Genomic DNA, 23,377 nt, shown 5'->3' on the forward strand with positions numbered 1-23,377 from the left:
ACCTTATCATTTACAGTTAAATGGATAGTTGCATGCCTTTGAGGTAAATGGATAATGACAAGACATTCTTTACTTGGAGACTGGCAAATCTATTAATGAGGACACCTGGGAAAACACGTAGCATAGCTCCTCCTCACACTAGTATCTGAATCCAACAGGTAACATAGCAGGCCTTTATTTCAGCTACATAGACTATGATGAGAGAATTGTCTTCCAATGGTTAACAAAAAAACATGAAGAATGACTCTCCAGTAATATAGCAAGATATTTGCTGGATCTTGACAGTCATGGGCACTATATTACATTTGTTTATTCTAAGGTAAATTAACATAGAAAGGATATAAAGAAATATTTATGTTCCTTCATCCTTGTCTCTTGCCTCTGACTCTCACAGTGCTTGGTGCTCTGTTTGCCAAACCAAGTACAGCTTACTAAGCACATACAAGTAGTTTTGTGTGGTTGCAGTGATCTTCAAGCAACTTGCTTCCAGCAGTAAATCAGTAATCTAATCTTCATCTTACAAAACAGTGGGCAAGTGCGCCAATAGCTATGATATTATGAGAAGAGATTATCCTACCCATCTCACCCGCTACTGATGCAGAATTCTAAGGCACAGCTATTGTTTGGGCAATAAACTACAAGCTGATTAACTAGCAGTAGCTGCCCTTCCTCAGCCCAGGTAACTCATCAGCACCAGTTCTGCTAGGTCACCAACAGCTTTGACCTTTCACCACATCCACCTTCACGGTGCTGAGAGGTTGCACCTAGCCAGACAGGTTTCAAAGCAACCACCAAGCACCCATCAGACAGACAGATGCTGTGCAGGCCAGTGGTGTGGGTTTACAATTACCCAGACCTCCTTCCCAGACCTCACCACAGCTTCTGGTGTACTTCGTGTACAGGAGACCATGGGAGCTTCTCATTCAGCTCTGAGAAGCCCTCAACTACACAGACTCCTCACAGCCAACAAAAGACCACATTTCCCTAGAGTTATCTCAAGAAGAAAAGGACAAAGCCTATCACAAAAGCAATTATTTCATTGTTGCCAATGAAAGAGCAAGGTCACGATTACCCTTACTCTCTGCCCCTTGGCAAGGCAGGATTTTGTGTGAAAATATAACTATTGGTCCCTAGCAGTGCTATGTTCAGCATACATTGCTTTACATTTCTGCCCAAGGCACTTCAAAAAGTTGAGGGAGGATTTCTTACCTTCAACATCCAACCTTCTGAGCCTCTGCACAATCTTGACTGTGACTGCTCTGCTTTGTTAGTAAACACACTTTAAGCATACAAAGTCTCAAGTTTTTCTCATTTTCTCTAGCCTCTTCCTCAACTCCACTATGGTTGTTCTTGCTGAGGAGGCTTCCAAACCCATGCTGATATGCAGTTCCAGCAGCTGGTGATGGGACCATAGTATTGCTGCTATGCACCCATCACTGCAGCTCTTTCATCTTTTTCAAAGGTTTTTTACTACCTTCCTTGCATAACAGCCTAACATGTAATACATTCTCAATGAAACATTGCTAATTATTTTCTGCTTACTGTGAAGTAAAACTTTAACCTGCATGCACTTTAATTTACTGTTATATTCCCAGAAATAACCAAAACCATAAATCCTTACCTTAAATTTATCCACTTCTGCCTTTGAACAAGTTGCATGATAAGATAACACCTGTCCCAGGGAAAAAAAAAAATAAAAAGAAATTAATTTATTTTTTTTTCAGACCTGACAAGTAGAAATATAGGGCTCTGTATTGCAGTCTAATCAATGATCCTTAAAACAAATTTAATTAATATTTATGCATAATAATTCAGTTCTGAATGTCACTTTATAATAACTAGTTACACATTATCATGTATACATTTGACACTTATGTTGCAGGTAGTTCTGGAGGGAACCTTAGCCCGTAAGTAATTGAATGTTATAACTGCTCTTACGTTGTTCTCCTGGAATTCTACAATTAAAAGAGAAATAACCTAATTAAAAAAAAAATAATTGTAGATATATAGACTTTAAATACTGCCTTTTGCTACACTGTAGAGCTTTAATGCCTCTGCTAGTGGCATGTCAGCACATGCAAATTAGCACCTCTATGCTATGCCTGACATTCTCTCCATTGCCGTTCTGGAGATGAAAGCATCAAATATAACACACAAAGTAACGCACACCTAGCGTTATTACCTAAAAGTGTGCATACATTTACATGGAATACATTATATCCTTATATGAAGATACGAGCATTGAACAAGCACTCCAGAAGGTGCAAAAGCTAATCCTGTATGCTGGATCCACTGAGGTCTGACTATGCGTGGGACAAGGTGCTAGTCCACAAGCAAGTTTGCACACTCAGAGCATTCCTAGCAAGGACAGGCCCTCCTCACTCCACAGTAACACATGGCCTGCTTGCGTACTAAAGCTTTGTTATTAATTTCAAAATTTGAAACGTTTTCATCAATTTTTCATCTTAAAATCTACTCTATTTCAAATGCCCTTGGCTTGCAATACCTTGTGGCAATAAGTCCAAGATGTATTTACTCATATCGGTTATAAAGGTGTTTTCTTTTACTAACAAGAAATCATCCCCACACTATGGAAGAATAAATAACAAATGCCAATTTACTTCTGTCTCATGTTTTACTTTCAATATGTATATATCATTTTTCCTCAAAGAGCATCTAGTTTTCTATCCAACCCTATTGTAGTTTGTCAGAAATCTGAGATAAGTAAAAATTGTTTTCTGCTATGACAGATTTAACTTAATACCGACATTCTTGTCAAGCTTCTCCTTCATCTGCACTCATATTCCTATAGATTTGTATAGTCCTTCCTAATTTTAATTATTCTAACTTTAATTATATGCAATTTTGAATCCTTAATGTGTAAGATGGCAACCCATTTAGAACCATATGGCATCCTACTGACAACCTATCCCCATCATTTATTTACATTTAGGTTTTCTATTTATTAGTCAGTCTTACAAGAATTCTAATCTGTATATTTGGATAAGAATCTTTTCATAGTACAAATTGATTTATTTTATGTCTGATATCCATGTCATCTTGAAATGCCACTCCGACATCCTAGCTAAGTACATAAATACTGATAAAGTCATCTATTACTGAAAAATGGATTCACAGCCCTTCAGCATATACAATTCTTTTGTTCGGTATTTCTCTGCTATGTCTTCAATCACTTTACACAAATATTATTGTGAGTTGTTGCTCATTTATAGATAGAATTACTCTTCACTGAAGCATAGTGGCCATATATCAAATATATAATCTACATTCAAGCTACATGACTATTAGTCTTCTTTAGATCTAGGAAAGAAGTTGTGTTCTAAAGCAAGAAATTTAAATATCCTTGGTTTCAGTAGTAAATAAATTTCTATGTTAACTTTCATACCTATGTATCTAAGTGTGAAAGCTGGCACTGCTTGTTTTTCTTACCAGGGAGAACATTCAGTCTAAGCTGTAAGATTGCACAAATAACTGCAGTGTATGAAGGCTTACAATAATTCAAGACTGTGATATGTAAAGAATAAGGAATCTTGCTGAAGACCCAAATAGGAAAGTTTTTCATTTTTCCTCCAAAGTGAATAAATAAATAGGAATAATCAAAGTGCTTCTTATGATTAGAACGTTTTCTAACGTGAGTAGTCCTATTGATTTAAAAATAATTCACATCTACATGCTTTACAGGATTGATTCCCAATACATAGACAAACGTCTTCAACCCTAAAGGAAAGGAAAAATATTATGCTGCCTTCATAGAAATCCAGTTTGGTTTGATTTTTGATTTAATATAGAAAGAAATTCATATGTCATTCAGATTAACACTGTTTTAGTGGTTCTTATCACAATGGTGGGTACCGTGTAAATTCAAAGGAGTTCTACAGTTAGTGTGGATCAGGGATATCTAGATCATTTTCTTCTGTTATCAGATGTGGAATTTATAACAATACTAAGATCTTAGCAATGTTACCATTTCATTAAAAGAATGTTTTAAAAAAAATCAGTCTTGCATAATGCCTTTAAAAAGATCTTGAATTTAATTCAAACCATCCTCCATTATTGATTCAGCAGGGATAATGTAAATCTGCAAATCTATCCTCAAAGTTCAAAGCTTTGTTCTCACCAAGATTATTTTCAATATACTTATGTATAAAAACTTCAGAATATAATAGAGAATAGTACTTTAATGTTGAATTAGCTTATAGGACTTTAAAAAGCCATCATTTTTTGAAATTTTAGAGTTTGTTTTACTGGAGTAGGTAGGTTTTGTTCTTTATGAATAGGGAAAAAACACAGGGAAAGTAACTCCTACATAGATAGCGGGTTAAAAAAAAAGAAGCCTTTTCATCCATTTTGCTATTCTATATGCATTTTATATAGACAGGCAGTGTGCTGGAACGCCAGGTTCCTTGCATTATGTATTTGCTTTGATCCACAGCAGAGCTTACTGGGCTGCTAGAGACCCTGCTCTGACTTTATTCTAGCAAGCCATACCTGATAAGGGTTCAGCAGGTGTTGCTTTTGAAAAACCTATGATGATCAATTTTTTCCCTGTTCACAGTACTATTCATTTACACTTTATGGCACTAGAAAAATAAAAAAAAAATGACAGCAGGCTATGTAAAATATCAAATTTAAGCAATTTTCAGTTACTGATGAACAGGAAAATAAATGTAACACCTAGATTCATTCCTACATCTACATCCGTAAGAAATTGGTTTGTTATCATTATCCTGTCCTAACATTAACAAACAAACAAAAAAATACAAAAATCAGGGGTGTGATAGATGGGCTCAAAATTAGAGTTTTGCATGAGTTCCCCAGCTAAGTGTACTCTGAAGAAATTTTGCTTCAGTATTACCATAAGAAAATGCTCTCAGGTGCAGAGGTAGATATATAGAAAATGATGCTAACTATAAAAAATCCAGAAACAGTAGCTTTCTTTACATGTGACACTTGTGAGCGAAAAGTTTCACTAAGATGTACACGTACATCAAGAGCCACAGACTGTTTTGCCCAGGATTTCTTCACTTGGTCATACATAATTGTATTGTTGATGCCGAGGCCACAAAAAATAACAAAAGCCTAAAATGAGAGAAGGGGAGAGGGGAAGAGGGCAGAAAAAGAAATCAATTTACATTCTGTTATAATACAAACACAAAGATGAATACTTAACAACTGAAAAGGAAGTACATGGAAATACTAGCAATAATTGCGTTTACACAGGTTACCTTGAGAATGCATACAAGTCACTGGCCTCAAAAAGATGAGAAAGATCAGGTGTGAAAAATGTTTAGATTAGGATGCAACCTTATCAATAGCTTCCGAGAACTAATGGTAAACCGCAAACACAGACAATATATTCCCACCTACCTAAAGTAGGCTGAATTAGCACTACCCAGTAATACCAAATTCTGCGGAAGGATTGTTACTGCTACAAAACAGAACGCCTCTTACCTCAAACAGTCGCTGGTCAGCATCATCAAAGGGTTTCCCATCAAGCCTGTTCAGCACTTGAGCTACCCCTTTAGAAAGCGTAAATAAGAATTACACTATTTATTCATTAATTCATAAAGCAGAATATTCTATTCATTACTAACATATTTTCTAACACATTTTTTTCAAACTGAAAAGCAAAATTGAAAATATTTATTACGAAAAATATTAAGCAGACATTGATATGTGAAAGTCTGACTTTTGTTACCAGGACTCAGTTTATTATTTTCAACTGTTACTCTTTGCCCTCTAAGCACAATACTGGAGATCTAAACAAAATGACTGACGATGCTTTTCACAAAAGATTAAAGATCTCTTTGAGAAAGCACTTGAGGACTTGGCAAACAGAATCAGGTAACTTGTCCTAGCAATTAGAAGTTACTTACATAATTTGCCTGAGTAGTATCTTCATTCATAAATATTAGCTAATTTGGCATCACCTAGGTATATAAGTCATTTTTAAAAAAATATTTTTTCATGACTGGTCCACGAATTTATTGAGTAATGAAAAAAATTTCATTCCTTAAACCACTTGAAAAAGTGTTCAAAGCTCTTGGCTCTAGCTGAACTAATACTGAGTTACACTGCAACAAACCATTTCCGTTTCATTTAGCTACAGTATGCCCTTAGAAAAACACTAAAAGCTATCAGCAATAGAAGGTTGAGTTTTTCTTCTACTTCTTTAAGGTAATATGCACTTCACAATGAGCCATATTTTTAAAAGGATTTTTTCCCATGTCACCTCTGCTGATAAAGCTCAAAGATCCTGATCCTGCATGACACTGAGCACCTTCAGCAAAGCACTACCAATTTCAGCTCTCACTGACAGCCACAACACAGAGGTCTTGCTCTTGCAGATTTAAATTGCTATAGTTTGGACTTGAATTATTCTGTGGAAAGTTACAGAGGAAACCTGGCACTTATTTATAAATGGCGCTCCTTTTTGTGGCAAAAGCTGGTAATAATGCAGGGCCAATTGCAGGTGCATCATAGCTGAGAAACATCCTATCAAACAGGCAATAAAACCTTGTCACATCCTGATCCAGCACACACCACCACCACCACAGGCAACCCTGACAACTGCCACAGTCTCTCCAATAAGTTGGCCCTGACCATGTATTTAATCATTAAAGAAGGAAATGACCACCTTGCTGGACTGAAGAAACAGCTGCCTGAGTTGTACACAAAAGGCAGACTGTCAAAAAGTATCAAAACTTAGGGAACATTTTTTCACTAATAGTGTTAGCATTTCAATTTTCATCTCATTTTGTACTGAAGTTTCAATGCATTATATAAGTTAACAATAACACAGTTGGAAAGCTGAAAAAGTCCATACAGTATCCAAGTCAAAACATCCCTTCTTGGATACTTAGCATGCATCCTAGGTACCGTAACTTCTTAACAATATTCAGCTGGGAAAAAGAAGAAAAAGGAACACAGAATTAAAAAGACAGAATTAAATTCACATTAGCACAAAAACTGGGGAAGCTCTTCAGAAGGCCTTACCGATTATTTGGTGGTTGCTATTCCATATAGGGACACACAGAACAGACCTTATGTGAAAGCCAGAAATCTGGTCAGCCTAAAACGTAGAAATGAGAGCTTCCATTATGCTCCTCCTTTACTACACTTGACTTTCTGTAGAAATAATCGATTGCAATAACTGAGTTTAAGAATAAACTTTTCACATGAAACCACTAACAGAAAATAATTGCTGCCCTTTTTATTAAGTTATTATATTCTGCATACAAATTGGGTAGCACTTCTAACTTTGAACGGACTAACTGTGAAACAGATATGACATGGGTGATTTATTCAGGACATAACATATTAAAAGTACATCTGCAAACATATCAAGGATTGATGTGCTTTATTTCAGCATATCTCTCTGGCAAGAGATTGACCCCAGGCATTAATTGTACTTTTTGAAATTCTGAATAAATTAGCATCAACACATTTTTCCCATTTATTTTTACTGCTAGCCCCTTTTATTTTTCTTGTTTTGACAAATTCTGCTGGTGTGAGAGCTATTACCCATAATGACATACGCACTAAAACTGGAACCAAGGAAACTCTTGCATGAAACACTTCCAAGCACACTTATTGTAGTAGTGGCAAGCTTGCTGACCAAGACTGCCCACTGATTAATGGGCTGCCCAACTGCTGGCCAAGTCTCCCACAGTAATATTGCTTCACTGGACAGAATGCAGTGACGACTGTCCTTCCCTATGCCTCTAACATTTACTTAGGACCATGCATACGCACATTTTTATCTGCATCTGTACCTTCCAAACTGTGACCAGAACGAACTGTTAGGATACACGTGGAGCATTTATTAGGAGCGATAAGCATCTTGTGAAAAGAACAAGTTCATCGTGTGTATTTGTTTTGTGCAAATTATGAAATTAAAAGGGCAGTTGTCTAAGTTAGATCACAAACAACATTCATCTCTTTAGATACTGGTTCTGTTCACGCTCTGTGTATAGTTCCAGTCACTCCAACAGCTAACGATGATATTGCTGACACCAAACAACAACAGAAGATTTTTCAGCAATAAAAAATCAGTTTGCCTCAATCTCAAAGCACTTTGGCAGTGGAAAGCATTGCTTAAATTAAAAAAAAAAAATAAAAAAATCACAAGTAGACTAGTAACTGCCTATATTCATACACTAGTTCTATGACCTGTTTTTACTGTATAAAGCCATGTCAACACCAGCAGACCAGGAGGACATACAGCAAGGAAAAACAATTCAAAAAAACATGCACATTTTACAGCCACTTGTATATAACTATGAAACTTTACTATATTAATAGCAATGCCAAAAATACAAAGTATATTTACATTTCCAAAACTCTCTTACTTCAGCATCAAAGCGGGGATCCTGATAAGCATCGCTGATATTCACTGGGAGACCCGTGGAAGCTACAAGCTCAGCAATGCTATTATTTATTAGCCAGTCAGAGTAAGACGATGATTTCTCCACACTGTCTTTGAAACTATCAAAAGGCATAGGAAGAGAAGAAAATACTAATCAACATTGCTTGAAAGTTGAGAATGTCTTACAGGCATATTCATAGGAACAGCGGAATTGTTCACGGTTATAAATGGCTGCTGAGCGTTATCTACGAAACAATAGCTTGGTATGTATTTGAACAGTACGCCAAAAAATTCTCTCTTTTACGCAATTATTTCTACTGAAAATAGACCTCTTATGTAAAATAAATACATTTAATAATAAAATGCATTGACATATGAATCAAGAGCAGGATTACATTCCACATTTCTGCTTGTCAAAAGAAAACAGTTCTAAATGTTTTCTGTAGAGCTAGCTGAAAGCAAAATTTCAGATTTTAATTTTTCAAATTAGGCTAATAACTTGGGTTATTTAAAATCCATACTTCCAATTATTATTTTTTTTTGTCATCTGAAATGCCTTTTTTACTTTTTATTTGGTCCAGAGTGCTGGATCAGAGTGGCTGAAGAAGAGATCATGAAGTAAGTCTTGAAATCAATAAAGTAAGTGTGTTATAGTAGGTGGATTCTTGTAGATATATGAGCTATGAATGTCAGTAAATAAGCATAAGACACCAGAATTATGGGCTTGACACACCAGAGTCCACTACAGCTTATGCTTAAGGTCTCTGTAGACACAGAGTTTTCAAGTCCTCAACCAATCCACAGGAAAATTCTCATTGACTTACTGTAAACAGGTTTTTGACATTGGCAAGGGGTACCTATTTGTGGGTGAATAAAGAAGTGCATATTATCTTAGCTTTGAGAAGAAGACTGATGAATTTTCAGCACCTGAGAAACATTACTTAGAAAAAAAGTGACACTGAACAGCTACAGAAAAGACTGCAATGGCTTGAAACCTCAAAATAATGGATAGGGATGAAGGATGCACAGTAAAATGCGTGGAAGACTCAATCAAAGTGAAAGGATTGATTTTTGTTGGCTGCATTAATTTTCTGGAGACTAATTCAACTAAGTCATTTATTTGAAAGGAAACTCAATAGTCCTAAAAGGCTATAAATAAAGATAATAATAATGATTTACACAAAGAAATCTAAGTGTATCAGCTTTCAATTGGGATAAGGATTTTGAGTGACTGTAATAAATGTTACACTTCGACAGGAACCTTTACAGAAGTAAAATGTTTTTGAGCTAAGTAATAAAATTTATTTGTATAATTTAAGATTTATTTCAGGGCATCAATATACTTGAGATGAAGGAAAAATCTTTAAAGATAAAAATCTAATTTCAAACGTGTAGCTCCCAATTCATACCTTAAAAATCTGGATGATATCATCATTATAATGTAAGACAGTTTAAATGAGGACTGGATTATAAGTGTTACACATTTTAAGTGGCAAATAAATTCAAGTAAAAGAAACAAGATATATTTCAGGAAGAAGTTTTAGAAGCATGTTCTACTATGTTTCCCCCAATCCTAGCAAGTACTTTATAACTGCTCTCTGGAGAGAGGCACTCAACATTCACCAGGAGGAAATATCAGTGCTTAATTCTGATGCAAATCACAGACAGCTGGCTCCCTCTCCATCCTCAGCTACTCAGAACAATCAAAAGCTCCTCTAAAAATTACAAGCAACAATTTTCTCCATACTGTGGAAAGCCACGAGCAAGTGCTGGACTGATGCAGGCAGCTGTACACCACTTCCCCCACGTCTTGCCCACACACAAGCAGCAGCACCATGTGCTAGACAGGAAAGAAAACCCAGCTCGAGCACCAAGCAGTGCTGCAGGCTCCCCTCATGCAGGCGCATCCTTGTGGACTTTCCCCAAAGCGATATTCCCTGATAGGGATGACAGAACATACATGGGACAGCTGGGAGGCTGTACTGCCAGAGTTACGAGTACCTTCAATCCTCTCTAATGTGACATGAACCCTTTCAACTCCTAGGACTAAGAGAGCAAAAAGATGTCTTAAACAGCATAAAAACACCACAAGGAATCAGGCAATACACAAGTGAGTGTCATCCCCAGGGATGGTGACAGTGAAACAGCAGTAGCAGGGATTTCAGAACTTTCTTTGTACCTGTCCAACTGGGAGGGAGCACAAATATTTTCCTCAGCAAGGAACCCACCCCCTGGCTCAGGCTGCTCACCTTCCCTCTACCTCTGACACTTAGGTTGCAGAATAGCAATCTCAGCTACATCAGCTGCTAAAATGACTTCTGTGCAGGAAAGATATAGCTCACAGCATCTTCTCACTGGTACATCCAGACTGAACCCTCAAGGCTTCTACAATTCATGTAGGTTTGTTTTTTTTTTGTTTGTTTTGTTTTCCAAAGAGAAAAAATTAAGAAGTTCGGCAAAACTGTGCTTTAAGAACAATGTGACTGACAAAAAGGAGAGCATCTTATGAAAAAGAATTGAACTTCATCCTGGTGTGTGTTGGCATCTGCTGAACTGAACAGAATAATGCAAGTGTGGCCTTGCAAGGTATTTCTTCACAACCAACAGCAAATAAAATAAGATGTGAGTATTCATTGTAATATTCAAGGACTAAACAGGTGAGCTGTTATTAGGCACAGATAAGAAAGGCAAAAGAAAAGCTAATTTTTTCTAAAACTAAACAGGAAAATGTGTTAGCACATTAAAAGATACATTGTCCTTGGACCTTCTCTCTCTTTCAGATAAAGTTTATAATTAGAATGGTTCTCAGCCTATAATCTTTGGATTTCCACTAAAATTTTAAAGAAATTTTATTTATCTTCACTGGAGTAGTGATGAAGAAAGTCACCTTGCCATTTTTCCCTACATAAAATATCTCATGATGTTAGCATCAGTTAGGGATGTATAATGTGGAATGGAAAGGGCAAAACTCACTAGAAGAAATGCTCAAATGTCAAGGGCTCCTGGCATTGTTCTGTATCCTAAATAACCTTTATTTTCCCACTATAGTGCCAACAACTCAAGCTGTGCCTGTGCTAGATCCAAATGTGACATCATATCTGTCAGTCTAAACTTGATCTTTGTAAAACCAACTTCACTCTCCACTAGATGGAAAACGAAAGAAAACCAGTAAGCCTTTACATTAAGATGCATAAAAATATACCTTTATAAGTTTTATTACACTGACTACTAGGTTGTTTATTCATGTGCCTCAGACCAAAGTTAAAATAATCTTTACTTGACTTACATGCAGAGCAGGCTACTACAAATTGCTTTTTGGTAACATGCTAGCATAACTATGGTAACAAGAAATGAGCCAGCTTGGTTATCTTGACACCACTCTACATTGTGTTGACTAATCTGGCTACTGATCAAGTTTGAGAAAAACAAGAACAACCACATCCCTTGATTCACACCCCTGTCCCTTAACAAAAGGGATTTATTTTCACCCTTTTAATTGACCAAGGAAAGAACAGTTGCTACTCTGAAGCTTTTTGTCAAAAGGAGTAACTTTTGATTCTCAGATTATTTATTCATATTTAACCTTAAAGTGATGTTTTTAATCACTTGCTTTTCTTTCCCATTTTATCTCACCAATCCATTGCCCTTCAGTGATGGATAGGGCATGGAAGAGATCTAGTTTCTACCACTGTCTTTCTTTGTGGACTCAGACTCTGCCACCAGCTTGTACTGGCAATATACTAAAATAAAAACAATAAAATAAAGCTACTATTTTTGTAATGCTGAGATCAATCCATGAAAAACATTAATAATTAGGAACTGTCACAATTTGGAGTCCTTGGCTAAGGTGAACGTGCACGTTGTAAGTGGTAACTTCTTACCACACTGGAGGTAAAGAAGTAAAGCACTAAAAGCAGAATAAATCCATAAATATGTTTTGAATGTTGTTTAAAGGCCTTACATATGGCAAAGCACAAAGTAATCTTCAAGCCTGCTAAGTTATGGAAAGCAGGATGGACAGAAGGTTAAGCTTATACCATTATGACAATCATTCTGCATGGGAAATAAGTACGATTTTTCTGCGTACATATTTTTCTACATATATATATGTATTTCATATATGAGATAATCACTGACTTTGAGCCCTAAAAGATGGGAGAAACCTTCTCACAATAACCCTGAATCTTCATCAACTCCTTTGGTATGTAGGAGCTGATGAAGTGAGCTTTTGTTACTGGTTTTCATTATCTTGTAGGAATTAATACAATAACCCCACAAAAATCTCCATTACTTCTTACAGCTAGCTTTTTGTCAATGTTTAAATACAGATCCTGCTAAGCAAAACATACACGTTTATTTTGACTGGGGTTCCACACCAGATTCGTTAACAGGAACACAATTTATAGCACATTCACGTTCTCTGTGGTTTTTAGGATTTCCAACTTGACAAGAACAGAAATCAAATCTTACTGGAAGTCTTTCAATGCAACTGTAAGGAGGCATTTTGTAAGAGATCAACAAACAATTTTAAAACAATTTTGTAATTTTTACTTCAGTAATAACCATTCAAAGTGACATTTGTGTGTTCTCCACAAGTTCAACAATAAAAAGGCATTAGTTATTTCCTGGTTTCTCCTCTGAGATACTGATATAATTTTAGTATGTATATAGCAATATTGACACAAGCAGTTTTCCATTTGAAGTGTACAGGAGTCTTGTCCTGGTAAAAACAGTAAGCTCACATTCTTCAATCAAATCTACCCAAAGTTCCATAGTAAAATAAAACTAAGATGAAGCAAATTTAAAACTATGTGAAAAATGAAGTAATCCATTACCATGTAAGAAATGAGCACCAACCTGTTTTCAGTATCAGCACTGCATTTTGGAGATAACAACTCAAAGGATTTTGTAAATTTCACCACCTGTCATATAAAAAAGGAACTTAAAATTGTTATTAAAATTATAGATATATCAAGTAAACATTAATGTAAAGTTCCTATATTTAAATAATATTTTTTATCCGGTGATCATAAAACAAAAACTCTATATTCCCACAGTGGAGAATTCATGTTCAAACATGCTATGCATTGTTCATAAACAAACAAAACTAAATGAAATAGTTTGATATTCCTTCATTAAGTTATTTTCTGCAGCAGTATGCTCCCCCTCAAAGAACTTTGGAACATGAATTAGAGAGCTTTACCCAAACTTCATTGTTTTTTTATACATAGGAAAGTAAACAGATTTTTTTTTTTTTTCCCCAGACTAATTGTAACCTATTCTCCTTGAACGTATGTGCCAACAGCACACAAATCAAACATTTTAAGAGTAGCTGATTTGACACAGATAATATTTTTGGATGCTAATGAATATCCACCTTCAGTTCTGTATTGTAAAAGTCTTTCATGTGATATATGAAAGATTGTATTTTAGACATGGCTTTGCATTGAGTTACTCCATAAAGATCCACTTTGATATATATATTCATACATATATATGTATATATTAACTGCCCCAAAACAGGCAGAATCAGGAAGATAACTATTTTGCTACTTGCAAAAATGCTCAACTGCGCAGCAAGATGCTATTCTGTTCCAACTTGATCTAAGATTTATGATTATTTAGAACAAGAAAGTGGTTGACCCTTTTTAGGGGTCTTGTCTGTCCACATTTCAGGATTTGCTCCAGAGGAATAAGAACTCATTGTGTGTGGTTTGGGAAACACCCTCCATGTGCAAAGGTAGAAATAGTACAAAGAGCAGAAAAAAAAATGAAATACCACCCACAGCCTGCGTGCTACAAACACAGTGTACTGCTCTATGAAACATAAAAATCATATTATACTTGCAAAAATAGGAATGTAGTACAACTATATTTTGTAATTACAAAATCTATGTGGGGGTCTAGAATGACAAAAACTAGAAACATTAAAATTCTGTAACAGAATATATAAATGAAATACAAAGCTTGATCTTGCTTTTATGAATGTTAGTGTAATTTAGGGATACTTCACTGAAAGTACTTAATTTCTATTAATTTAAATGAAATGAGAATCATATCTTTCCTGCAGGAAATCAAATGTTTTCTGCTATACATACAGTCTTGTGATTCTCTGATAATCAATTACAGAGTCAATGAATCCAAAGATACTTGGATAGAAAAAATGTTATTACAAACATTTTTATCTGTCAGCTACTTCTCAAATCAGCAGAAAGGACAGATTGTTCTGAATAGCCACAAAACATGGAATGGAGCTACCAATATAAAGGTAGCCACTTATTTTACTACTGATTACAATAATCATAACAATGTTAAACATTCTAAAAGAGGATCTCATAACCCTGCGAATAGCAGTATTTACAGTGTCCCAGCAAAAGTCCGTGACAAAATGATGCATGAAATCCAACTCTTGATATATACTTTCATATAGTTTACCTCCATCTGTTCAACTTAAGAGCTGTACAACAAAATAATTATTCCCTGATCAAGTGGAAAAAGCAATTAAAAACAAAACAAAACAAACAAAATAAATAAATAAAAAAAAGGATACTTCAGTAATGCTGAAAGTCATGTTTTCACTTCATCTGCTCAATGTAAAAGCTTCTTTTTATCACAAGAACAAATATGGTTCTAAAACTGTTTGGAAGCACCACCTATTTAATGAGAAAACATCAAGGTGATAAATTCCAGGTAACTGTAAATGAATCTACAGACAAGGCTTTTCTTTCCTTCTACTATAAAATAAAATAAAATAAAACAAAATAAAACAAAATAAAACAAAACAAAACAAAACAAAACAAAATAAAATAGAGGACAAATCAGGCCACTTTTTCTTTCTTTCCTTTTTTTTTTTTTTTTTTTTTTTTTTTAAAGCAGACCAAAGAAGTGCCTTGTTTCCCAGTTAAGCTGTCCTAGCTGCCCTGCAGTACAGACACATTCCATGACACAGAAAACTGCAAATCATAGGTTATCTGCTGGATCACACCACAGTTGGATCCACGAACAACTTACAGGCATTCCATTAAATTCCTTTAGTTAACTTGAAAGAAATATAAATGTACCTTTCAGTTTCCCTTCAAAAAGTGGTATTAGATAAAGATTCAACCTGTATCTAATTTACATTTCAGAATTATATGCTGGAATAATTTTTGCTGACCAACACTTACATACAGTATGAAACAACTTCTCCACAATAAAAAAAAAGCTGCTACACTACTCATATATTAGCCCTTCTGCACAATGTGCAGACATACTTACTGGTGACTCGATATCTTCTAGAAGCAATACGGAACACCTTTCACACTTCAGTAGGGTTTGGGCCCGATGCATAATTTTCTTGACAATTTTCTCTAAGTCAGTCTGTTCTTCGAAGAGGTCATTCACTACTTCCAGCAAAGCCTACATATAAGGACAGAAACCTTTTGTTTTGGTTGCAGAATAAATAAATACATGGAGCATCGCAAGGTATATGAGTGATACAATGAAACCTTCACATAAAGTTATTAATGATCATTTCAACGGAATCTGTGTGGAGAGGTGGGGGTATCTGAAGAGAAAAACAAGTAATCATTTCTAAGCTCAACACCGGGCACAATACCACTCATAGCAAACAATGGGAATCTTTCAAACCATTCCATTTTGATCCAAAAATGAAACAATGCCTGTAATGCAACTCTCCAAATACGCAGTATGGATTGAGTTACTTGATTTGCTATATTGAATTTGCTGGTGCATTTATACTCATTTTATTCATTTATTTCCCATCCTGCATGTTCAAAGTTGGAGAGAAAAGATGACATCAAGACTTCTATATTCCAGTAACACATTGATCCCACTAACAACTCTGCCTGTAAAATATGATGATTTAAAATTAAGAGCTTCTCATTTCATTACCTATAAAAATAATAGGCTATGTTCTTTCTTATTATGAGTCCAAAGAAAGTTTTCATAGTTTTGTCTGGGATAGAGTTAATTTTCTTGGTAGAGGCTCACACAATGCTGTGTTTTGGACATTTGATGAAAATATTGGTGACAAAACAACATTTTTACTTATTATAGAGCAGTGTTTACATAGAGCCAAGGACTTCTCTGCTTCTCTTGCTGCCCTGCCAGAGAGGAGGCTGGGGGTACACGAGAATTTGGGAGGGCATATGGCCAGAACAGCTGACCCAGACTGTCCAAAGAGATTCCATACCACATGGTGACATGCTCAACAATAAAAGCTGGGGCAAAGAAGGAAGGAGGCATGGATGGGGGGAGACATGTTCAGAGTGATGCTGTTCATCTTCCCAAGCAACTGTTACATGTGATGAGTCTTGTTTCCCTGGAAGTGGCTGCCAATGGGAAGTGGTGAATTAATTCCTTGTTTTACTTTGCTTATATACATGTGTAGCTTTTGCTTTACCTAGCAAATTGTCTTCATCTCAACCCCATGAGTTCTTGCACTTTTACCTATCCAGTTCTCTCCCTCATCCCACCTGGGGAGAGAGAACAAGCGGCTGTGTGGTACTCAGCTGCCTGCCAGAGCTAAATCACAACCAAAGTCCAAAACTTTTTCCTTTATTCTGGTTTAGAGCATTGAAACTAAAGAACAACCGTATAGGTATGCATAACAATGTTAGTGGGCTTAGCTCTCCCAAGTGCAGTGGTCATCAAAATGCTGATCAGTCACTGGGAACTGCCACCACCAGTGTGCAGGTTGATGGGGGGCAAAGTATGGACCTGTCCATCATGTTTTACTTAACTATTTTCAACCATGGACTAGCCAAAGCTGAAGACCAACGACAAGTGAAAAACACAAGTACAGGCTACCGTGTACTTGTCAAATGGCAACAGTTACTTGTTATGCCTCCCATAGCTAAAGTAACAAGAAACGTCTCTATTCACATCTCTAATCCAATTTCCTAATACGTCCACCCATCAGAATTTACCACTTTCTTATGAAGAATGAGAATGTCCATAATATTTTTCTGCTGAATGCCTCCCTCAGAAGAATAAATGCCAATTCCTCAAAAGTCTGTCATTGTTCCCTGCAGGCTGAGAATCTGTAGCAAATTTTAAGTCTTTAAGTAGTCAAAAAGTTATTTTGTTTGAACATCAAACAAAGGAAAAAATAAATAATAAAAAAAAAAATACTGTAAATCTTTAGTCAGACGTGGACAGAAGGCAAGCTCAAATACTTAATGACCCTTAAATCTATATACTATTAGAAAGGGCTAGTTTTGGTTTTCAGAGTAGTGGAAAGCACGAAAATCCTGGATATGAAAATGTTAGCACTTGATATAAGGACCCACCCCACTATAGTTTCCCTGTATTTGTGTAGTGAGAGTAGTTCAGCACCACAGATGGTATTTCTACTGAAGCTTTGATGAGGTATGATCCACAATCACAAAAGTATTAACTGTCATTGAAGGAAAGGTGATTCGAAAGAAATTCAACAATTAGGAAAAAGCCTCCAAATGACCATTTTGTTTCTTAAAAAATAAAGGCCTCTCCAAGAAGCAACTGGCATGCGAGCTCAGTATTATTTTCACTTCTTTGGAAGTGGGGGCTCCTGCCCGAACTCATGCGTGACATCAGCAATGAGTAATGCAACATATCTACGCAGACACATGCTGTCAAAATCCTTCACATAGAGGTCTTTTTGCTCGCTTACTTTTATAAGGACACATCCACGTTATTTGCACATGAATTGAATATTACAAATCCAGCATACCAAAAGGTTTGATATTTCTGGAGTTTTACAAGAGTTTGAATTGCTGCCAGTGTAACTTTCTGCTGCACTGTGTCACCAGCATAACTGTCTCAGTGCTACAAAACAAGAAACTGACACCAGGAAACAATAGCCACCAACAAGAGTGTTTTCCTCCCACGTTCTCTGCTTACTGCCTCAGTAAAGTTCACTACCTGTTGGAAATGCCTTTTTTTTTTTTTTTTTTTAATAAAATATAGTCAAAACTATTTAGCAAACACATATGCCTAACTGGAATCTGAAGGAATAAAAGAAGGTCCAATACTGGTCCAATACACATTTTGTTACTCACCCTGCTTCTGTCGTACTCCTTCCTTGAAGCTGCAAACAGCTGGGCATTCGATATGGCAATCCCGCAGAATGGGAGATACATCTGCATCACCTAGGATCAGAAGAAATTCCCAGACATTAAAAACAACTGCAATTAGACACGTTATTAGCAAAGAGACCTAAACTTAGGTTGCATTTCCCAGGAAGGTCTTGGCCTGCTCACTCTTCAGCAGAACACTAAACAAAAAGCAAAATCATCATAGACAAGGAACAGAAAATGGATGGAACAAAGATCAATTGGAAGTAAAGAATGAATGTATTTGGTTTCATAGGTCCCAACAGTGAGTTTCCTTTATGACTTGTCTGGAAAATTTTAGATTCTCAAGTCTAGCAATTGTCTGCTGAAGACTATATTAAAATACTGTAGGCACTGCAGCTTCCCCAGCAAAAAAAAAAAAAAAAAAAATATTTATTTTTTTCTGGACTGCTTTTGTTCTAAGATCTAAAGTAAGTAAAAACTGAAAACAGAAAGCTTGAGTCACATTCCTGCTGATTTCTGAGGACACAGATTTTGCACAATACCAGCACTGTGGAACATAACACATCCATCCAGAACTCTTAGTCAGAAAGCTGATTGTCTTCCCAGCGAGGGGGGAAAGGGGGTGGGAAAAGGGTTACAGATATGCTTGAGAAAACACAAGGGAAGAGAAAGGATAGGCAAGTTAAGTTAAAATGAATAAAAAAGATTACAAGACTTAGACCTGCAAGAACCTTCATATTTAAACCTTTAAGGGGGAGCAAGCTGGGGCTTAATACATCACCATCCATTAAGAAAGTGAGACTAGACAAGAATAACTGGGAAAATATTTTGAGGCAAAAGCTGACCATACTTTAGGCTGGTTCTGTTTGACATGAGTAAACTATTCTGGTCAAATATTTGAATAGCTGTAAGACTTGCACTTTCACAAGGATGACAGTGGATCAAAGTCCAGTAATAACATTTTTAAGCCACATACTGATAACAAGTCTGTAACACACTGTCATTGCAAAGCAGTTCCAAACTTGGGTCTGAGATATTAAGTAGATTTTATAGGTACTGGATGGTCTCAACATTTGTGAAGCAAGCGGGAACTGGAGTATTCTGTGTTTTACAGAGTCAGCCCCTCTGTGTACCTGAAGCAATACAGCAGAAGTTCACCAGATGGTTAGTGGAATATATGAAAGGGTTGATAGAGAGCTTCAGTACACCTTGATGTTTTTGGACAAAATAGTTGATAGTATGAGCACTGAAATAAACCTCACCAACAAGGGAAGGGACCCTTATTCAGAAGGGTTACTTGGCTTTGCTCCTTTGGACCTATTCTGAAAGATACCTCCACCTGCAAAACACCCAGGCACGGCTGAGGAGGGACCAGGGCACAAGTCAGGCTGGCAGGAAGCATCACTGCAGGGAGTGACATAAAAGTCATATGTGGACTTCCCATCCTGAACTGAGTGAAAATTGAAAATAGAGTGTATAGCCTGAAAAGAGTTCCAGTGAGGTGCACTGAAGCATATCACTGTGATCTTTAAACTACTAGTAACCATTTCTGTAGCACCATCGTTAATTTCACATGGTAGGTACATGACATTCTCCTTTTTGGTAATAAAGTGTGATTTCTAAGTGAAAGAACATTTCCATTTAAAAAAAAAAAAAAAAAAAAAGTAATGCTACAGCAACTAACCATTCTTCTCCCCAGACTTTGTCAACTGGGAGATCCACTGCAAGCAATCCTCTCCTGTGAGAAATTCTGGCATAGAGAAACTGGCATTTGTCTTTGAAACTCCATTTCATTAGAAAATTACTGCTAACCCAGGGAAGCGGGCTATTAAGATGATTTGAGGAAAAAATTAAGAGTTGTAATCTCTCAGAAGAATCAGAACAGTCCGCAGCAATTGCTGTTCTACTTCATCTTTCTTAAACACTCCATAGGCTACAGAACTAGTTCATTTGCGTTGGGGTAAAGATGAGTCCTCTAAGAGGATCTTCAGATCCTCTGAATTTTGCACCTTTTCAGCTGCCATTCTGTCAGAGTAACTGCAGATGTTATGAACCCACACAAACACACCTATACTGCGAGTTTGCAAACACTTTACTTTAGACCGCTTCTACCTCTAAAGGAAAGTGAGGCGCTTCAGACCTGACAAACCCTTATCGTTGTGCAAAGCAGTAATTAGGCTGGTCAACTATCACAACAGACCTGTAGGAAAGAGCACAAGAAATGAAAAACAAGGACTGAAATACAATCCCTGAGGGGTTCATCATTCTTTCTGGTAAGAACTTCTGAGAGAATTTTGCATATTTGGGTGTAGATTTTACTTCCAAAATGAAGCAAAAAACCTATCTGTATTTCCTTGTAATAATACTAAATGCCACAGCCAATTAAGATGTATGTCGAGCAGAAAAATTTAATTGAGAAAAATCTGACACTGGAGTAATTATAGATATCATAGTGAGACAATATACAACTTTTACTTAATAAAAATAAGTAAATACTAGTAATCATTATTCCCACACTGGAACCTATTTTCTCAAATATGATGTGACACCATGGCAGTGGAAAGCAGTTTATGAACCTTCAGCCATCACAGAAGCAGCTAGCAAGAAAAGCTGCTAGCAAGAACATCTATTTAGCAAGAAGAAAATACAGTTTTGCAATACTGAAAAACACCACTCTCCAACATACAAATTCCAATTTCTATACAGAAAGCAACATCCATAAAACACTGGTTCATGAAATGTCAAGAGCCTAGAAAAAGCTGACTTGCGTCATTTTTTTCCACCACTCAGACTAATTGTGTAAGGTTTAGCGCAACTAAAACAGACATCAAGTACCAAGCTGTTTAATATAATCAGTAGAAAAAAAATAGATGTCGACAAGTATTAAGGAAAAACTATATAAAATCAACCATCCTGTAGTAAGCTGTAATAAGACGTAAATCAACTATCACTGTTTACAGAAGAGCAAGCGCAAGAGCAAAAGCCTACTGTCTTTCCTCTTCCGTACTTTCTGAGCCGTAAGGGCAACTGCTGCATAAAACAGTCTTTGGCAAGTTGTAATACAGTACCAAATAACGAATAGACATTTCTAATGGTATCTGAATTTTAAATAAGATTTTTTTCATCAAAAATTACAGAATGGAGTAGAAAGCAGTTATCACATTTTGACTTCAAATTACAAAATTAAGTCTGCAGTGCCTGAGACTGCTTTCTGGCTTATTTTGTCATGTTTTCAGAGAAATTAAGTCTTTACAAGCACCTCCAACCTACTGATGTTACAGCTGTTGACACTCCAACAAATATGAAGTAACAATACTCAGCTCATTTCTGACCAAGCCACACATTATAATGAGCTGGTATGGTGCAGATTCCCTTTGAGGATTTTTCCTCTGAAGGGAACACAAAGAAAGAGTTGAGGAAATAGCATATAACACCATAAACTGGAGACGACCCTTTAAGTTACAGGTATATAATTACAGATCCTTTGGTGCTCCGATACATTGCAATACAGAATCGTAATGCACTACAGTTGTATTTCCATTCCTGCTGATTATTACTATTTCTTCTTAAATAAAAGCATTTCACTTATAATAAGCATAAAAGCACAGTCCATATTTTAATGTCTTAAATCTCCAGCACAGATATGGCTTGGTAATATAATATTGATTTTCAGTAATAGCAAATAAATTAGGCAGAAGTCTAAATTTTAGAGAAAGGACAGATTATGGCTGGTCATAGATACACTGTTACTCAGTACGTCACAGGAGCAGACCCAGATAACACATGCTTATTTTAATTTGTTTCAGTGAGATGATCTTGTCAAGAAGGAGCTGTTTTCTTCCCCATCTGCTGTTCTTCCCGCAGCACTGGACAGGTCAGGGCGGCTTGCCTCTACCAGCCAAGGTCTGTACAGGTTCTACCAAACTGTTTTATTACACGGTGAAGCCTATGTGATGCTGGAACTTAAGGAATCACTAGCACCCAGTTCAAAGCTGGAGTACGCTGCATGTTTTCATTACACCAATGCACAATACGTGTGTGAAATTCATGAAAAAACAGCTGACATACCCTTCCAAAAGGCATCAAATTATCTTCCCTTGCCTAAAGGAGATTTAAAAAAATATTTTTGAAGGAAAACAGAGTGTTCCTGAAAGGAAATTTCCTTCCATATCTAATTTGAACTAATGACAGGAAAAAAAGCCTGCAGATTTATTAAACAAAGCAAATTGCTAAGAAAGAGAATAGGCAGAATATGAAAACATCAAAAATATAGCTTTACTAGATACGCTTTGTTCATTTATTTTGGCAAATAAGATTAGTTGCAATGATTCATCACAGTACCTTGCGGCATATTAACAAACAAATCAGTAAATTTGTAATAGTATATTTTATTAAAATAATGTTCAGTCTGAATAATAAGCTAATCTAATGAACCTACTAAGATGCTGGAAGGGACAACCATTTGTTCTGGTGCCAGCTATAAGGCATTCAGATAATTGCAGGTTAACAAGATTATATTGTGAATTACTTGAGCATACAGGGTCCAGGTAACCTGACACATTTCTCATACCTAACAGTCCAACAAGTGCAGCATCCTCGGGTAGCAACTACAGGCACCTCAAATTCAGAATGGGATACAAAAGCTAAAAAGCTGTATTCACCTACAAAGTACTCAGTATTTTATCAGGGGAGGAAACCTTCTGTGGAAAAAAGGTGAAGTGATAGGGACCAATTCAATATTTCATCCTCTTCGTTTCTGAATTCTATTTTGTGATGGGATTATTTTATATTAGGAGCACTAAAACACATATACCAAAGGAATGAACAGGATAAGTACTAGAAGCTGCAATATGCAATCACTTAATTTTCAGCTGATGTCTGAAGATGATGCATCTTTTCTGCAAAATTAAAGCAGTGAGTTCAAATG

General features: G+C 36.2%; 1 protein-coding gene across 3 annotated transcripts in view; it reads right to left on the bottom strand.

Moving 5' to 3' along the window:
- Window positions 1-23,377, bottom strand: part of PDE11A (phosphodiesterase 11A) — a 145,268-nt gene that overhangs the window by 59,546 nt on the left and 62,345 nt on the right. For 2 of the 3 annotated variants that reach the window (XM_035331421.1, XM_035331422.1), the window contains 8 exons: window positions 18,433-18,522; window positions 15,647-15,787; window positions 13,247-13,311; window positions 8,373-8,508; window positions 7,018-7,093; window positions 5,473-5,540; window positions 5,008-5,100; window positions 1,622-1,672 (listed from right to left, as the gene is read on the bottom strand). In XM_035331421.1, the coding sequence (XP_035187312.1) occupies window positions 1,622-1,672; window positions 5,008-5,100; window positions 5,473-5,540; window positions 7,018-7,093; window positions 8,373-8,508; window positions 13,247-13,311; window positions 15,647-15,787; window positions 18,433-18,522 (720 nt within the window). Of the gene's footprint in view, window positions 1-1,621; window positions 1,673-5,007; window positions 5,101-5,472; window positions 5,541-7,017; window positions 7,094-8,372; window positions 8,509-13,246; window positions 13,312-14,729; window positions 14,832-15,646; window positions 15,788-18,432; window positions 18,523-23,377 lie in introns of those variants that run through there. The other variant, XM_035331423.1, reaches the window with a different exon arrangement.

Source organism: Oxyura jamaicensis, chromosome 7 (genome assembly GCF_011077185.1).
Source record: "Oxyura jamaicensis isolate SHBP4307 breed ruddy duck chromosome 7, BPBGC_Ojam_1.0, whole genome shotgun sequence".
NCBI classification, from domain to species: domain Eukaryota; kingdom Metazoa; phylum Chordata; class Aves; order Anseriformes; family Anatidae; genus Oxyura; species Oxyura jamaicensis.